The 17542-nt window shown below is 31.8% G+C and overlaps 1 protein-coding gene across 33 annotated transcripts in view; it reads left to right on the forward strand.

Annotated features, from left to right (window-relative positions):
* Positions 1-17282, forward strand: part of LOC118180639 (cell adhesion molecule Dscam1-like) — a 243855-nt gene extending 226573 nt beyond the window's left edge. For all 33 annotated transcript variants that reach the window (XM_085822629.1, XM_035349851.2, XM_085822628.1 and 30 more), the window contains 3 exons: positions 2511-2693; positions 15688-15855; positions 17124-17282. In XM_085822629.1, coding sequence (XP_085678755.1) covers positions 2511-2693; positions 15688-15855; positions 17124-17281 — 509 coding nt within the window. In that variant the 3' untranslated portion in view covers position 17282. The remainder of the gene's footprint in view (positions 1-2510; positions 2694-15687; positions 15856-17123) is intronic.
* Positions 17283-17542: the final 260 nt, after the last annotated feature.

Raw genomic sequence — 17542 nt, forward strand, 5'->3', positions numbered from 1 at the left:
AACCAGATACCGTAACTCTTTATGTTACCTGATGCTCTTTATGCTGCCCCAAGTCAGCTTCGAATGCATTGCGAAGAAGTTTGATTAGACTGATATATAAGGAATTTGGAAGCCAGAGCAACCAACTTCTGAAACGCTTCCTCTATATCTATGCTTCTTCTTCTTCTTTTAGAGCTCTACTGCATGCTACAGTCCAAGGCTTCCTTTCCATTCTCCATCTAATCCTTATCCGGTGCTACAGCTCTCCATCAGTTTATCCCTATCAGTTTCAAATTCGTTTCCGCACTCTCCAGCCATCTAGTGGGTGGTCTTCCCTTTTCATCGCTTCCCCTCTATTTTTGAGAAGGATATCTTTTTAGTAGGAAATGCATCATCATATCTATAAATATGTCTTAGGCATCTAATACGAGATGCCTTTACAATTTTGACAACATCATGTTCATTATATTCACTATGGATTTCATGGTTATACAATATTCTCCATAGACCATTTTGCTTCACCTGTCCAAAAGTCTTCATTAGAATTTTTCTTTCAAATATCAGCAGTATCCTTTGTCTTGTTAAGTGTCCAGCATTCGCTTCCATACAGAGCCGAAGGTATTACATAAACTTATTTTGGTTTCTATGCTAATTAATTTGGATTAAAGATAGCTTCTAAGTCCATAAAAGCATCTGTTGGCCGTAGAAGTCTTGTTTATAGTTTTAATTTTAATGTCATTGCACCTTGAAATCATTGTACTCAGATATTCAAATTGCTTAATAGTCTCAAAATATAATTGTTGATCTTTAAAGGGAGATCCATGAGTAAATCCATGATTTTATTTGTTACCATCGTAAATTTTATCTTATCCTCATTGATGGTTAGACCTATCTTCCCTGCTGCATATTCAAGCGAGGCAACTGCCTCGACAACAACCCGTTTTGATCGATATCTATGTTTACATAGTGAATATAGATTTTTCTGTTAAAACATTGCCCAGATATTATGCTTTCTCTGCCAAATTGTCCTCCTTTTTTTTTTTTTTTTTTTTTTTTTTTTTTTTTCCCTGTTTGTTTCACTTCGTACCCGGCGTTCCTATAATACAGGAGAAAACGATACTTAGCGAACCAAGATGCCTTCAGTTCTGTACTGCTTATTTTGAATACTTTCTGTAGTGAATCGAGATTAACATAAATTCTAAGAGCTATGTAGTAGCATTTTCAACAGCATTCGATCATACATTACGATGCTCTGGTTGATTAGGAGTAAAACTAGTGATTGCTCCATAGAACTTCTTTCGTTGACTCGTATCAGAAAGGATAGGCTTCATTCATAGCATCGAATACTTTGCTGACAGTCTGTGGTTCTTCTGAACCGGGATATAAGAGTTATCTCTTTTTTCGGGGAGGGGAATTAAGATGAAGCCAGCATCTTCTAATTAAGATTAATTAGAAGATGCTGGCTACTGCATCGATGGCTTCATTCGGATTGAAATTCAGGGTGAGGTGCGGGTACATGTTAGTGAAGTACCTTTGCATAACTGGATTTATTAAATAACCTTTCCGTACGAATTACTCCCGAAAATTTGTAGATAGGAGAAGAGAGCTGTACGTTCTTGAAAGATCGAAATTGGGATGGTGCTAGGTAAAAACCAAACTGTGACTAGCCACTGATGCTCACAGTATAATTACAGCTGACGAAAAACGTTCCTTCTGACTTACCCATGATTATTTATGAGGACCTTGTTATTGAGATCTTTGACATGCATAAATCAAAATGCTCCAGATATGGCCGTTTCGAAACATAATTTTATTGCAGGATAATTCACAGCAGATCATCTTTCTGTAGATAAGATACTTTTCAATCATAGTTGAATGCAATAATTTCCATGTACACGGGTTTTAAAGTACGACGTCATCTTATGCAAGTAAGCAGCAGCGTGGCGAGGAACGTCTTGCCAGGAGGAAAGCGTAAGCGAAAAAAGACATAGCGATTTAGAGGAAGAAGGAAGGGAGTCAAAATGTTTCAGTTCTGAATTAAAATGTTTTGGTTTACAATTTGGTGATTAGTCAAGAAGTATCTGCATTAAGCGTTATGTAGGATCGCATGATTAATTTGAATGACGCAGTTTAGACTTATAGCGCTATTTTTAAGACTAAGAGATAAAGTCCCCAAATTAAATAAAAGAGGTTATAGCCAATTAAATTTAGAAGTTTGCTTTCATAATTTTAATCTTACATATATACATTCCCATCTTTTTACCCGGCTAGGTGAGCTCAGTATTTTTATTCTTCTATGTTGGTAAATTCCGCCTTTTTTTGCTTTAAAAGGGGTTGAATTATGTTGTTCTTATATTCCGGTTAAGGCTTTTAATTTTAATTCCATATCCCTTAATAAAATTCTAACTTGTTTTCCATTCTAATTAAACTTCTTTGTCAATTCGGAACGATAAAATACTGAGTTAATTTTGTGAGACCTAGGTTCATCATATCTAATGAAACTATATTAATCCTGGTGCATTTTCTTGCAGATTATATGGTATACTACCGCCCTGGGGCAGAAGGTAGTTGGCACAGCGTACATGTTCCCTCCAAGGACAAGAGATTCAAGCTAACTTCATTAGAGAGTGGGACCAAATATCAAGTGTATCTGACTGCCTACAGCGAGTCCGGTGTCAGTGATCCCAGTGACACACTTACATTACTTACAGAAGGTGAGATCCCGAAGTTAAACTATTAACTTTCATTCATTTCTCAGCACACTCTCATTGTAAATACGCCTGTAATATAAGATTTAGATTTCTTAGCCATTAAAATATCCAAATAGTGCAGCTAATCCAGTTGTCACTCACTATCCATGATCGTGATACTTTTCCTTTGTTATTTGTACGACTGAGAAAGAAAACAAAGTGTAACCTGAAAATTTCAAGTGTAAACACCTTGAAGAATTTAAAATTTTAAAAAATTAAAAAGTATTGAAAAAATTAAATAATATAAAATTTAGAAATTAGTAAAGAAACTGCAATTTAATCTTGGCATGCAGATTACAGTTTATCATCTGAAACAATTTTAAGCTAATAAGGACAGACTCACTTGTTTGAAAATTGGTTTTCCAAAAATTGAAGATAAAGAATTTTGCATTTAAAATATGCTGTCCAAAATTTCAAAGCCAAATGATGGATAAAAAATTTGCTATGGTATCATTTCATCCTACATATCAAGGCACATTGAGATTCCTGCATTTAACCTAACAAATAAGAGACTTAATAGTATATCAACGCAAATGGAGACTCGCGCACTTATCTACGTTAATAATGAAAAGACTTAATTATTCAAGAGATACATTCATTAAAATTCTTTACATAAAATGAAATAATGTTTTGCATTTTCACTCAAGAATGTCTTTAACATTTTGCTGTAAATATGAAATATAAGCATGAACGCTTAGTAACTTATGTTAGCGTGTGCTTTTTCACATATCTTAATTTTTTTTTTAATATCAAAGCTTTTAGATTTCACATTACGCCCAAATTGGGGCTTTTTTTTTAACGTTTTATGTGTTACCTTTATTTATTAAATATCATGTTCTTCGCACTTAAACCATAAAATTCATTTCAACAGCAATGTCACAAAAAACGAAATCCCACGCATAAAATATCCGTGCACGCGATATTAATGTTAGTGGAACGCTTTGAAATCGCTGAGTTTGTTAATCAAAAATTCGTTCAAGTTTTACAAAATATGAAATAGATAAAAAAAAATTCAAATTTCGTCTTCCAGATATTCGAGTGGAGGACTATGTTATTCAAAATTTGATGCTTCTAGGTACCGTTATTTTTTTCACAACGCGAGAAACATACGTACATTCTTGCAGATTCTTCATTATTTAATTTCTTTAAATATATTGCAGGGCTCTAATGTTTGGTGGCAACAATTTGAAAAGTGATCCAGACTTTTATAGTGAATTATCACAAAATACCAAAATGAAATTAATAGCCATCCTGAGCCTACGCTCCTTTGAGATACAAACATGAATGTGCCGATTTAGTGATAAAATATTTTTCTGATTAATAGGAAATAGTTTTTTCAAATACATATATGCGATTTTTGCATTCTATCGAAAGTAATATGCGCGTGATGTATAGTTATTAAACTTTTTTTCTCTAATACGCATTCCTTTATAAAAGATTTATGAGTTATATAAATGCAATATGAGTATTTTTTTTCGTATTGTACAGATATATGAACAAAAGTAACTGCAAAATAAATTATAATTTTCTAGTTATTTTATCGAAAAAAAAATTTTTTTTTGTATTTTTATTTAAATATTTTCAAGATAAAGAATTTATTTGCAGTGAAGATATTCTGCATAATACATGTATGTAAACTCTTCAGGTAGAATACAATGTATTCTACCTGAAGCATAAATTTTATGTGAACAAAATATATAAAGATTTTGTTTATTTGATTCAGATATATAAACATGGCCATCTTCGAAGTAGTCCCCTCTTCTATTAAAACATTTTTGACAGCGTAGTTTCAATTATTGCAATTAGTACTGCAGATCATTTTCTTTTAAGACCTTCAGTTGTTTTGCTATATAAGTTCCGATGTTTTCTACATTTTTCAAATTCTCTTTGCAATTTCATCTTTATTTCTTAGAAGCAAAAATCAAGGGACCAAATCAGAAAATTGGTTGGATATTAAAATACAGCAAATGAATTACTGGCGAGGACTTCATGAACGGTTAATGCTGTATCCGATAACGCGTTCTCTCGATACAAAATAAATTCGCTACCTTCCAACTATTGCGGTTGCATGTCATCTCCTATGCCTTTTAAGGTATTCACGCAGTTAGAAGCATTTATAGATTCTTTTTTGGGAAAAATTCATACTGTAAAGTTCCACAAATGTCGGGGGCGGTATAATGCTCATAATTTAGAGTTTTTCTTCTCAGGAGGTTCAATTTTTGTTTGTTTGTTGTTATTGTTTACGGTTTTTCTTTCATCTCCTATACGACTTAAATGTCAGGTCGTATTCGTAAGCACAAAACTGACGATTCGTAATCAACTATCGAGAGAAATTAATTTAACCACTCAACACGGAACTTGGGAATTCCGTGTTCCGAAATAGATTTCGATATATTTCTATTCCACAGTCAAACATTTTGAGCGATCTTTTCTTACAATTTTAAAGTCCCAATCACATTATGTTTCGGCTATGCGGGACTTGACGTCGAAAGGGACAAGTCTCAGGACACGCACAATTCCAGAAAACTCACGTAGCTATGTTACCATTTTCACTTACTACGAAGACTTGAACGCCAAACAGTAATCGATTATCGCTCAGATCGAGATCACGTGATATTTCCAAAACAGAATTTTCTTCTGATTGGTTGTCTCTACCCGGGCCAGAGCTCCAGCCGAGACATTTTCGGTGAGGTTTGAAAAAATCCCACGTAACCGCAACATCGTTTCCGTAGCTAGGCGAGACTTCGCTTCCAGAGAGGCTCTTTTTTCTAGGAATCCTCCCACTTAAACTAGTGATACTAGAATCTTGTTTCTCAGAAAAATCCCGTCTGGCAGGAACTGTAGCCATATGTGATAACCTCTTAACTGTGTCTCAGCTAAAATCGTCTGGACAGTCGTATTTCCTAAATTTAGCCCTTCACTAAATATTTTAATGGTTAGTCATCGATTGCATTGTCTACAAGGAAGTGTGTGAGCGATTGTCATGAACGAGTGCTGATAAAGGTTACCCTTCTTTCATACCGTCAGGTACATCTTCCTTACCTTCTTGGTGGCATTTAACCCAAAGTCAGCAAACAAACTAGGTTATACCAAAGAGCCCCCAAAACCACCAAATTCTATGTTTAGGTTCTTCCCAACCTCAAGGCAAGGCACTACTTTAATCGCTTCAAAAGGATAATTGTCATCTCATTTAACAACTCCGAAAATCAGTGAGCCATGCACTAACGTGATGGAGGAAAGCATCAGATAGAAAATAAACGCAGGCTTTGCGGCGACCTGCGGATGTCTGAATGTATGGAAATAACCGGAGACTTCACTGTGAAAGGATCCTCATGCTAATCCAGTTACATTTCATTCCTATGAATGGCTGTCTTAAAAACCTCAGCATACCAGTTTGCCCAGAGGCCCATAACGCTGTTAACTCTTTCGCATCGAGACACGACCAAATCTGTTTTCAACAAACATCGAAAACGCCGTGTTTACGAATTTGTCTTGGAATAGTTTTCCTTTCCCCCTTCCTGCTCTTGGAGGTTTTTCTGCGGTTTCTTCCATTGTGTGCAGTTTCACCTTAGGGCCGGATTGCACCTGCGAACGTCAGTAGCTTTCCGTATTTCTCCTTTATTTGCTTCAAAAGAATGATTTTAACAACTCGCAAAACCAATGAGCCATACACTAACGTGGAGGGGAAAGAACTAGGTAGAAAATAAACGAGGCGTTGGGGCGGTTTGCCGTTGCCTCAATGAACGGGCGTTACGGGCGACTTCGATGCGAAAGAGTTAAGGTAGCATTGGCTGACTGTGGTAAATGTTAACAACAACAACAATAACAAGAAAAAAAATTGTCTTTTAATGCACTTAATTAAAATTTGTAATTTAAATGCTAACTGTTTTCCTGTATTTGCACCAGGGTTAGATTAGCAGCATCCAGTGATTTCACCGCTCACTTGACGGTGGGCCTTTCAAATTTGGCTTACAGTCAACATTTAAATTTCTATTTGACTTAGAAATCCAATCTAATGATCACTTAAAATTATAGGCCTCCTAAAAAAAAGATTAAATCTTTGATTAAAAAAAATCTATCATTGTTGTTAACTGCATAGTACTTTAAAAATCGAGTAACTTTTAAAAAACTGCGAAAATTCTACAGGTTAGGTTAAAAACTCCGAAAATATTCATTTGGAAGAATACTTTTTGGTCTACAAAGGGACGTAAAAATGAAAAATGCCCGATCATAGTTTGACCACTAAACAAGGATTTATGAAAACCTTTAACTGTGAGTAAGGTTTTAGTCGTCTCGGATTTTGATGAAAACGTTCACTGTCTCAGGATAACGTTTTTGGAATATCAGTTTGCCCTGTTTTTTTTTTTTTTTTTTTTTTTTTTTTCCTCAAAAGAAAATTTGTGAGATGGAATAAGAAATGAGAAAGATTCTTTATTCCAAAATTTTGCCCTTGTTAGCGGGGAAAATATCTCCGTGGGTCTGTTTATTTTTCTGCTGCGAACATGTAATTTTTTTTTTTTTTTTCCAGTTGGTCGTTTGGCTCAGTCTGGTGTATTCTTGCGGAGATATTCTTGTGGTGACAATTTTTTACCACCATTTTCTCGCCTCCGTTTATCATCCCTCCCAGATGGAAATTGTTTTTTTGCTGAAATGTAGTCACTCGTATCGTAGTGGACACAAGTAATATTATCTTTCTTATTCTTAGTGGCAGTCCTTGCATCTGTGTGCACTGATTTCAAGCAGGCCTTTTTAAATTTTAGATGTGATAATGTCACACACAGAACAGGAATATAACACAACAAGAATATCTCTGACATATTCCGGGCTGGCTGCATGGGCGTTTTCGTGGTTCTCCCCATGTGTAACGTGTATACGAGCCAGTTTCCCTTAGAAAGTCCTCCACGAAAGGCATCCCTCCCCTTAGGCAGATAGCCCTAGTGTGCTTTGCCGTATTCTCAATACACCTCTGACATATTCCAGGAAGAATATGAGAATATTCCAAGAAAATCCCAAAATCTTCCAGTCATTATACGAGAACATATATGGAATGTTCTATATGCTGGTAATATTCCCAAAAAGAACCAGCCGATATTTGCTACATAGTCTAGGGGTATTTCAGAAATGTAAACTATAAACAGAAATATATATATATATATTTTTTACCCTGCCAATATCTAAAGGTTCTCTCTAGGCTTCTTACAAAAATTTATCACAAATGACACTTTTACAATGCTTAATACCCGCTTTTAAGAATAACCGAAATATATATTTTTTTTTTTTTTTTTTTTTTTTTTTTTTTTTACAGTACGGAAGAATGTCCTCGTGAAAAACACATGGAATGCTTTACGTGTATTCTTTCATATAGATCAGAAGATTATTCCAAATTGCTTTGAACAAGCTAGGAATATTTCTCGAAAATCGTAAACCATTCCCGGGAATATGCATGAAATTCTTAAATCTCTTGCGAATGCTAAGGGATAATACGGAATGAATCTACGCTGTGTGAGGCAAAAGTACAAAAGTTTATTCCGAGAATTATTGAATTGTTTCATGCCCTTTATGGAAATTAATACTTTCTTAATTTATTAGCATTATAATATATTGTTATGCTGCAGTTTTCTTAAATCTTCTGTTTTCTGTTAAAATTGACTTTGAGCACAAAGCGTGATTTATTTTCTGGCTGGTGAACTAGCCATCAGAACACCCTCCGATGATGTCTAATTTTGGGGGGGGGGGCGAAATATGGAAATATTGAATTTTCATAAAAATTACTAGTATGTGAAAAAATTCAACAAAATATTTCTAAAAAATTAATTTCAAAATTTCGTTCAAAATTAAATTGAGAATCCGAATTAAAAAAAAAATTATGTAAAATTAAATGCCTTAGTACTAATGATTTAAAATCTTTATTTTAAAGTTTTTCATTAATGGGAATTATAACATGTTTATTTAAAATTCCGACGTAAAACATACGCCGGACAGTTTCTAAAAACCCCTTTTGTCCTATCTTCAAAGAAGGATAACAATAAACATATACTTCAGAACATGGAGTAGGCTTAATAGATGATAAGGCTTCCCAACAAAAGAGTGTTTTCCTTTCTTCCAGGAAAGGGTTTTTAATGCCACTTTTAAGTCTTTCAATTGGGTCTGTTTGAGTCGCGAAACTTGAGATGTTAGCGATAAGGGAGGGATTGCTTGACATCCTTGAGGATGACTCGATGACGCGAGTTTTGAGGTTGCCATGTATTGCGTTATTTGCGGTCGCCAAAGGGTATCCTTTGGTTGATTTGCTAGCCAGTTCCGCATGTCGAAATACCGTAAAGGCGTAAAGAATGTCCCGATTTACCTCTTTACGTCCGCGCGTTTCGCAATGAAGATTTTTGCATTTATGAGATAAATACACATCGATTTTATCTGATTTAAGAAATAGCATTTATTCAGGGGAGCGTAAATGAAAAACCGGTTTTGAACTTTTGAGTAGAATGACTAATATTATAAAAAACTTTAAAAATTGTAATGCGTATTTAAATGGAAAATCGCAATTTCTGCAATGGTGCACATTTATTTTCAGATACTTGTGTTTCTGAAATATATTGGGGGGGGATACATGCATTAAATATAAAACATGTAAAGCGTTATAGATGTAGTCAAAATGTATAAAATATTGAATAATTCAGATTTTTTTCTGCTCTATAATTTTAGATAAAAATATTTGCTATTTTTAAAACTTATTAAAAAACAATATTTTTTTTTTTTGTGTGTGATTTATTTATTTATCCTGCAGAATGATTCTGATTTTAATTTTGTTGACACCAAATTTTCTACTAAGTGTCCTTATATTGCGATGCCCCGTTATTGATGATTTCAATAACATTTATTTTTTCTTTAATAAATCATGACTGGAGGTACCGAGGGGTCTAATTGGAAGTAAAGAAACTTAAGTGTGGTAGGATCAAGTAAACATAGAAAAACCTACTCAACATCTGAAGGGGTTTAACCAAAGAATATGTATATGTACATAGACTTTCTTTGGTTTAACTGACTTTAGTGGGAAGATTAAGTCAACAAAGCGAGAATATCAGAACTTCATTTTCAGGTTTGTTCTCAACAAAGAGGTAGAAATTCTTCAAATAAAAGCCTTTTTGTTGTTCCCGTTCTTGTATGAGAGATGAACGTGCTAAATGAAAGGGTTAGCTTTCCAAGGGATCATAAAATTTGTCCTTGCTTGTGTCCCTAAGAAATCAGCCTATATGCGATCAAGTTGTAAATTTACAACCCCTTTTTTCACGGGGAGCTGAAAAGGAAGATAATCTTGCTCGGGATCTTGAGAAAATGTGGGGATCCTTTAAACATCTAACTTCTCTACATTCAGTTTTATACAGAGGAAAATACAAAATGAATTCTTCGAATGAATGCAATTTTGTACAATGAAAATGTATTATTGAACGATAAACTTTAAGGCAAATAACATCTTTTTTTAAAGCCATAGGAGTAGAAATACAGATATTTGTTACATCAATGAATTTGCAGTAAATATTGAGTTTTTCATTTCGAATACTATGTTAAATGTATGCGAAGTAGCTGAGTATCTGAGAAAACAGTCATAACACAAATGGCTTTCAACCTTTTCACGTCTAAAGAACTGTTTTTCAATTACATCGTGGTTGCTATTTTTTTATTAATTTTCTAATGACATATAAACAATAATTGTTTTTATTTGAGACTTATGAATAAAATAACGCAAACTAGACTGCGGAAAATTCTTCAGAATGAAGTTAAATAATACTGAAAAATACATTTTTGATGCACTTTTAGGTTTTATATGTAGTAGTTAATATGGAATCGTTAAATTATATATATCTATGCATAGGTATATATAAACGGAATAAAATATAGAACAAGGTATAAAATATCAAAGAAAAATATCTTTATTATGCAATGTTCATTACCATACTTATATTTACGTAATATCAATATAAATGGTTAGTTAGATTTCGTACATATATAATTTATTTTTATATTTTGTATTTTTTGCATTGTATGCAGTATTGTATACGTATCTGAAGTTTAATTTCATTTGTTCTCCTTTTGAGTTACGATTTTAAGTGAGAAATTTTGAGTTACGACTTTAAGTGAGTGGCTTCATAGGGATTAAATTATATACAATCAATTAAGATCCGACTTTTCCTTTCTTTTAATAATCATATATATTTATATATTATTTATAAAGTATACATAAAATATAGCAGTTTGTTAAGCTACATATTTATATATCTATTGTTTGGTCTGGTTTGTTTGATTATAGCAAAGCATTCGACTGCTATTTGCTTAAGGGTAAGGATGCTTCGTGGAGAACTTTCTAAGCAAATCTGACTCATATGCATGTTACACATGGGAAAAACCACGAAAACGCCAATACAGCCATCCCGTTTCCCGGGATTCGACCCCGAATCGACCTACCAGGGTTCAACGACTTTCCCGCTCAGCCGCTAGTGAGCCACACACACATCCACACATATACATTAAATCATATTTACATGTCGTTTATAAAATATAATTGAGGGCAATTTAATCATAAAGAGTTAGAAAATATTCTACGGAATTGCTTTGCTTCGTAGACTTCTTGTCAAGCTTCACCATATTTCTTAAAGAGAATTTCAATGTTAGTTCCATTTCCAAGCCGTTTACGTACCTTATTTTTTATGCTTTGAATTATATTTAGAGAATTATTTCACCTGATTGTAGCTGAAAATGCAATTTTTTTAGTGAAGAATTTAAGGGTAAGAAGAGAATTAAGTCCTTTTCTAATTATTCTTGAAGCATTCAAATTAAAAAAAAAAAAAAAATGCACATTAATAGGGATCACTGAACTAAGGTGCTCGATAGAGGACAGATTAATTAGCTACTAAATTTTGCTTTTCATCGAGTAAAAATGATTTCATTTGCATTCTATCAAAAAGCTAATATTCAAAAAAGTTTTTTTATATTCTCGCACTCATAATGTTTTTCTTAAATATTCAGTTAATTCATATTCAAATATTCCAATCCATTATAATTAGTAATAAATCCATATAGTAAATAAATTAAATGGAATTTTAACTTCAAAACTTTTCGTATCCTATATAATTTGTTTCCATTCTAGTAGTACCATGTACATCCTTGTATACATTACTGACTTACAGTGAAGAATAGAGAATTCTGTAGAATACTGAATGAGACCTAAAAACACTTTTCTTTTACAATATATCTCCCCTTATGATCCCTAACGCACCTGCTTATTTTCCCCTTCGCAGTTAACATGGAGGTAGGAAAGGGAGGAGGGGCCATTCCGCGCTAGAAGTGAAGCACTGCTTTGAAGTTTGGGTCACCAGACGGGGTGTTTTTTGTTTACATTCAGAAGCTCGCTTGACAAAATTCTGATAGTATTTCGACACACGACAGTTCCATAAAAATCGAAAAAGGGACACTTTCGCATGAAAGAAACATTCATAGTGGGATGGATAATAGCAATTTGTATAGTTTAGTGACATTTACGCAAAAATCACATCTTGGTTATTTTTCGATAACTAACAACAGCGATTTTGATTATGAATTTGTTTTATAAAATTCTAAGCTGTTGCACTACAAAAATATAGATTTTAAGAAAATTGCTAAAAGAGATCTGCCAAAATTGATTTTCTAGAAGATTTGAAAAGTTTGAAACTTGATGGCTAAATGTAAATATAAAATTATGTATGTTAAAACATTTGTAATTAGGCACATAGGTCAGATTAAGTTTTTATTAAATAGAGTAACGCATGCAAGGGCTATCTGCCTAAAGAGAGAGATGCCATCGTGGGGGAATTTTGAAGAAAAACTGACCTTTGAGTGGGTATTAAAAATAATACTTATAATTTTCATTCAAATTATATTCATATATATTTTTTATGTAAAACTTTCGGGTGTATGCTAAATTAGTGTAAATTACTTTACACGAAAAATATAGTGAATGCACAGAAATTAAAGATTTGCACATGCCGGAAATGATAAATAGGAAATATGTATGGGTATTTATGCATGTGCTTGCAAAAAGCATGTATCTGCCTTTGACAAAATACTTAAATATTCATTAAATTATTTATAAATGTATTTGAAATGAAGAATTTATTCACTTATAAACAACTGTGATAGTACTGTGAAGAAATCTAATGATTAAATGTATCTAATTTATAATGATTATAAATGTTATCTAAATATATAATAACCTTAATATTGAATTGTAAACATAAATTGAAATCCTGTTGACAAATAAGTTATAAAACTATTTAAGCAAGAATTGTTCATATTGGAAAGCAATCTGTTAAAAGGTATTGTAAAGCAAATGCTATGAGATTGTAAACATAAATTGAAATCCTGTTGACAAATAAGTTATAAAACTATTTAAGCAAGAATTGTTCGTATTGGAAAGCAATCTGTTAAAAGGTATTGTAAAGCAAATGCTATGAGATGCGCACTTAAGAACGTAATAAAGAGTTTTGGAATATGTATTGTTGAAATGAAGGGTAAAAAGAAAAAAATCTGATAAGTATAATTAAAAGAATTATTCCCTTTACATTTTATAATAACTCAGTTACAAGTTTTAAATAATACTTAAAAAAAAAAACTTATTTTATTCCCTTTCAGAAATGTTTAGAGAAAGTCAAATACTATTTTCCTAATAATTCTCTAATTTAAAATGAACCGAATAGAGCATTAATTATAAATTGACTTACATTTTTCGATTTAAAAGAAGCCAAAAAATCATGTCATATTTAAGAAAGTATTTTAGGAAGAAGCTCTATAAATAGAAAAGAAATAATGCATAATTTTAATATTAATAATACAATAAACTTTGATCTTAATTTTTGTACCTTAACCGAATAAAATCGAACTACCTTAATTTTTTTTTTCTAATGTAATTAACGAAAACTTGTGAAAATATTTCATTCAAATTAAACCATTCTGAGAAAAGTATAGCATTTAATTCCGTTCAGAATAAAATGTTGTTTAAAAATATGTTGTTTTCACATACTTAGGACTCTGAAGTGTTGTAGAAAAAGAAAATATATACATTTATATGTATATTTGCTACGCAATTACAAAATATTTACACCCGAACGCGTCAAATCCCATAGAACTCAATGGTAAATGACCCAATGTTTTGGTCACCACGTAGGGATCGCCGGTGCTTCAGAGCAGGGTACGGAGAAACTTGTTTAGGGCGACTCCTTCTTACTTCCTACCTCCATGGCAGTTAACGTCAAGGTCCCCCCCCCTCTTGACCGCATTCGAGACGCCACCGTCCCTAAAGTATCTTTATAACATTAGTACCTTTATATGAAAGTATATTAGTATCTTTATATGAAAGGCAGAGGTTTTAATGTATTAAACACGCAAGCAGAGGTTTTACTGTAGACGTAAATGAAGACATAATAGTTACATGCAAATAGTTAGAGATGCACTGCTGGCTCCGATAAAATTTAATTTTTATAAAACATTCCATGTTTGTTTATTAAAAAAAATTCTGAAAAAAATTCGGATTAATGTCGCACCAGAAGCTATGTTAAGGTTTTTTATGCTTTTCAGTTGGACTCATTCTTGTTTATATAACTTTATTATTATTATTAAACATTGCTTTCTTTGCACTTAGCCACATAAAATTCAACCGAAAAACCACAAAAATTTTAAAAGCAGAATATGTTTAGAATTCCTGCTACAGTGTTAAATGTTACCATTAATTTTTTTTTTTCAGTCTCTTCTTAGTTTGTCATATTAATGCTAAGTTTTCTTAGTAAGATGACTTACACAACCTTTTATCTTAACTTTATTTATTCAATATCACTTTTTTTCGCTGATATTCGCTGATATGTCACATAAAGTTCAACAGCAGAATCAAAACATATTTAAAAATAGCATAGCTTTAGTATTCCCGATAGAGAGGTTTTCGCACATATTTTTTTTATATTCTCTATATTATGTTTTCGAAAATAAAACACGATCAGAACATTTGGTGGCAACTTCCTTTTATTTGAAAATTGATGTGGGCAAAAAATTTGAGAATCGAGGACTAATAACATCTTTTGTGCTAAAAAATATTCTGAATGAAAACTTGACATAAAAAGTGGTAACGAAAAATGAATTTAAGTTCTATCAGAGTAGTGATTTTAAAAATACGGTTCTTATGCTTCATTTATTGCTTTGTTCCAATTGCTCTGAATTTTCAGAACTCTTCCCATCAGAAGAGGAACGGAAAGTCCTCCCCTCCGCGTTCTTCATTATTTATTTTCATTTAATATTTTCAACTTTATTTTCCTAATTTTATGAAATCTTACATTTTAAATAGCATTATAATTGCTATTGAAGATTTGTTATTGTAGCTATTGTTGAACTGACATGTTATGAGATGTTGATACTTAAAATTTTTAAACTATGCTACACAATATTCTGTAAAATATTGATGCTATTTTTGTATTTGCTTTTTTTTAATAATAATGAAAGAGTTATTTCATCTGTTATTATTCAATATCTGAAGATGAAATTTATTTCAGATAATTGTATTTTTTCCCCCTTCTCTCTAACCAACTTTCCATCTGGCATGTTTAATATAAAAAATTTATTGGTTGTTCTAAGATTAATTTTTAATTTTTCATGCTTTTGCTATTTAACATAAAAGAATTTGAATTTTAAAATTGTGCAACCTGTACTTTTCGCTGATATAATGTCCTATTTAAATTAGAAGATAAATAGCATTAATCATGTAACATTTACGTAGATAATTATCTATTATTTGATTTCAATAAAATTTTGAATAATTATCCATATTTTTAACCAAAAGGGCGATTTTTAGCCAAATAGTATAGCCCTTCTTAACTGTTCATAAATACCAGACAAAGATCATGTACATTGACCTGACCTTGCGAATTTCCTTTCTTTACTGTAGGTAAGGCACTAGCGCCATCTATCGTCAGTTCTGGTGGAGACACTCCGTATTATCTGAAACTTCACTTCATAGTACCTGTGGCGGCATCTATCGTCATAATTGTCATAGTAATTGTAGTAGCTTGGGTCTGGGTCAAGAAAGCTCAATTTCGAGACGAAAGAGAAGCAGGTATTAAATTTATATGATCTGACTTAAAAAACAAAATAGTTCAAATATTGAGAAATATTTTTAATGGAAAAAAATTTGTGAGTGTAACCTATTGTTGAAACTACGTAAATATTCACTTAAAATATCATACAGTATACATATAGTAAAATACACAGAAATAAACACATATAGTAAAAAAAAAATAAGTAATAAAATTCTTAATTGTATGTAACAGGGCTTGAAAAATTTACTTAGAAAGAATTTTGAATTAAAATTAAAATGATCCATAATTTTTTCTATTTTAGAGTAAGGGATATTTTAAAAGTGTGGTCAGAATTTATTTAAAGTTTAAAAAATGTATTTATTTAAAAAATATTTTTTTAATTTTCACATTTATCAGTTACATTCTATGAATAATTTATTATTCAAATTATGCATGTTGTGAGTAAGGACTATCGAAGTAATAATTATAAGAAGAAAAAAAAAAAGTATGTTGAATGATATCACATTCGATGTATTTCGAGGAATTTACTTATAATAATTATTAAATCTCAGTGAAAAATTATTTTTTCCCTTTTATTAATTTTTCTGTGCGAATTAGAATGTATTTTAAGGTAAAAGTATCTAGGGCGCTCATTAAAATTGTTTTGCTCCTGAAAAAGAGTGACTTGCGTCAGATCACCCTTATAATCATTAAAGATTTCATTCGAAATGTACGCCACTCTAAAGTTGTTATTTTTATTTTATCTATTTACTTTTTTCGTGTGTAATTTAAAAAAATAGAGTTTGACTTGTTTTGAAATAGACTGAAGATATCCTTGAAGTAAATAAAGTTAGTGCACAGAAAGCTAGTTTTCTGAAGAAATTTAGTTTGAAATCCCAAAATTCTCGGCTACAGGCAATATAAATTAAATTATAATGAAGTTTTCTGTGCTCGATAAATATGTGAAAAACTAGAGCAAACAATTTCGGACTGTAGGTAATATTATTTTTTTGTTCAATATTATTTTAATACTACATCATTTTTTGTAATACTGAAAATATCAATGTAAAGTGATAAACAGGTTGTATTTATTAAATTAAAAAACTATATCCTAATTTCTTTTATTAAAAATATTCTTGCATATTTTATGGGAAACTTGCATATGATTCTTGTCTTCTGTATTCCTTTGGTTTCTTTTTTTGGGATGTTCAAAATAATATCGTTTTACTTTACAAGCAATGTATGCTCCATTTTTTTTTTCTCTTTCTGAAATAATATTGTATAATAATATATTTAACCTTTACAGCCCGAGTCTCTTTGTATGCTGAAGCATACTATACTTTACCTCACAAGCCTGGATTTTATCCTCCTCAGCCCGCAACAGCGGCTGCTGGTCCGACGGTTACGCAAGATGATGCGTATGACGTACCTTGGGATTTACCTGTAGCTAGGCCTAAACAATGAGGTAATTTTTTAATCTGTTTGACAAATGTTTCTGGCTTTATGTACACGAACATAAATTAATTTCTAATTTTTATAATATAAATACAGAAGTAGAACCGACAATCTTGTACAATTACAGTAATTAAGGAAAACTGATATTCTGTTAGATATGAGACATAATTAAGTATAAATTATGAAGGAGGAAAAAAATCAAAAAATAATTTATTGTTTATTAAATTAAATTGATGTTCTAACATTTCTAATATGATGATGTTCTGCCCC

The sequence above is a fragment of the Stegodyphus dumicola genome, chromosome 8, assembly GCF_044657685.1.
Source record: "Stegodyphus dumicola isolate Sdum_Otavi_A_Nest chromosome 8, ASM4465768v1".
Classification (NCBI taxonomy): Eukaryota; Metazoa; Arthropoda; class Arachnida; order Araneae; family Eresidae; genus Stegodyphus; species Stegodyphus dumicola.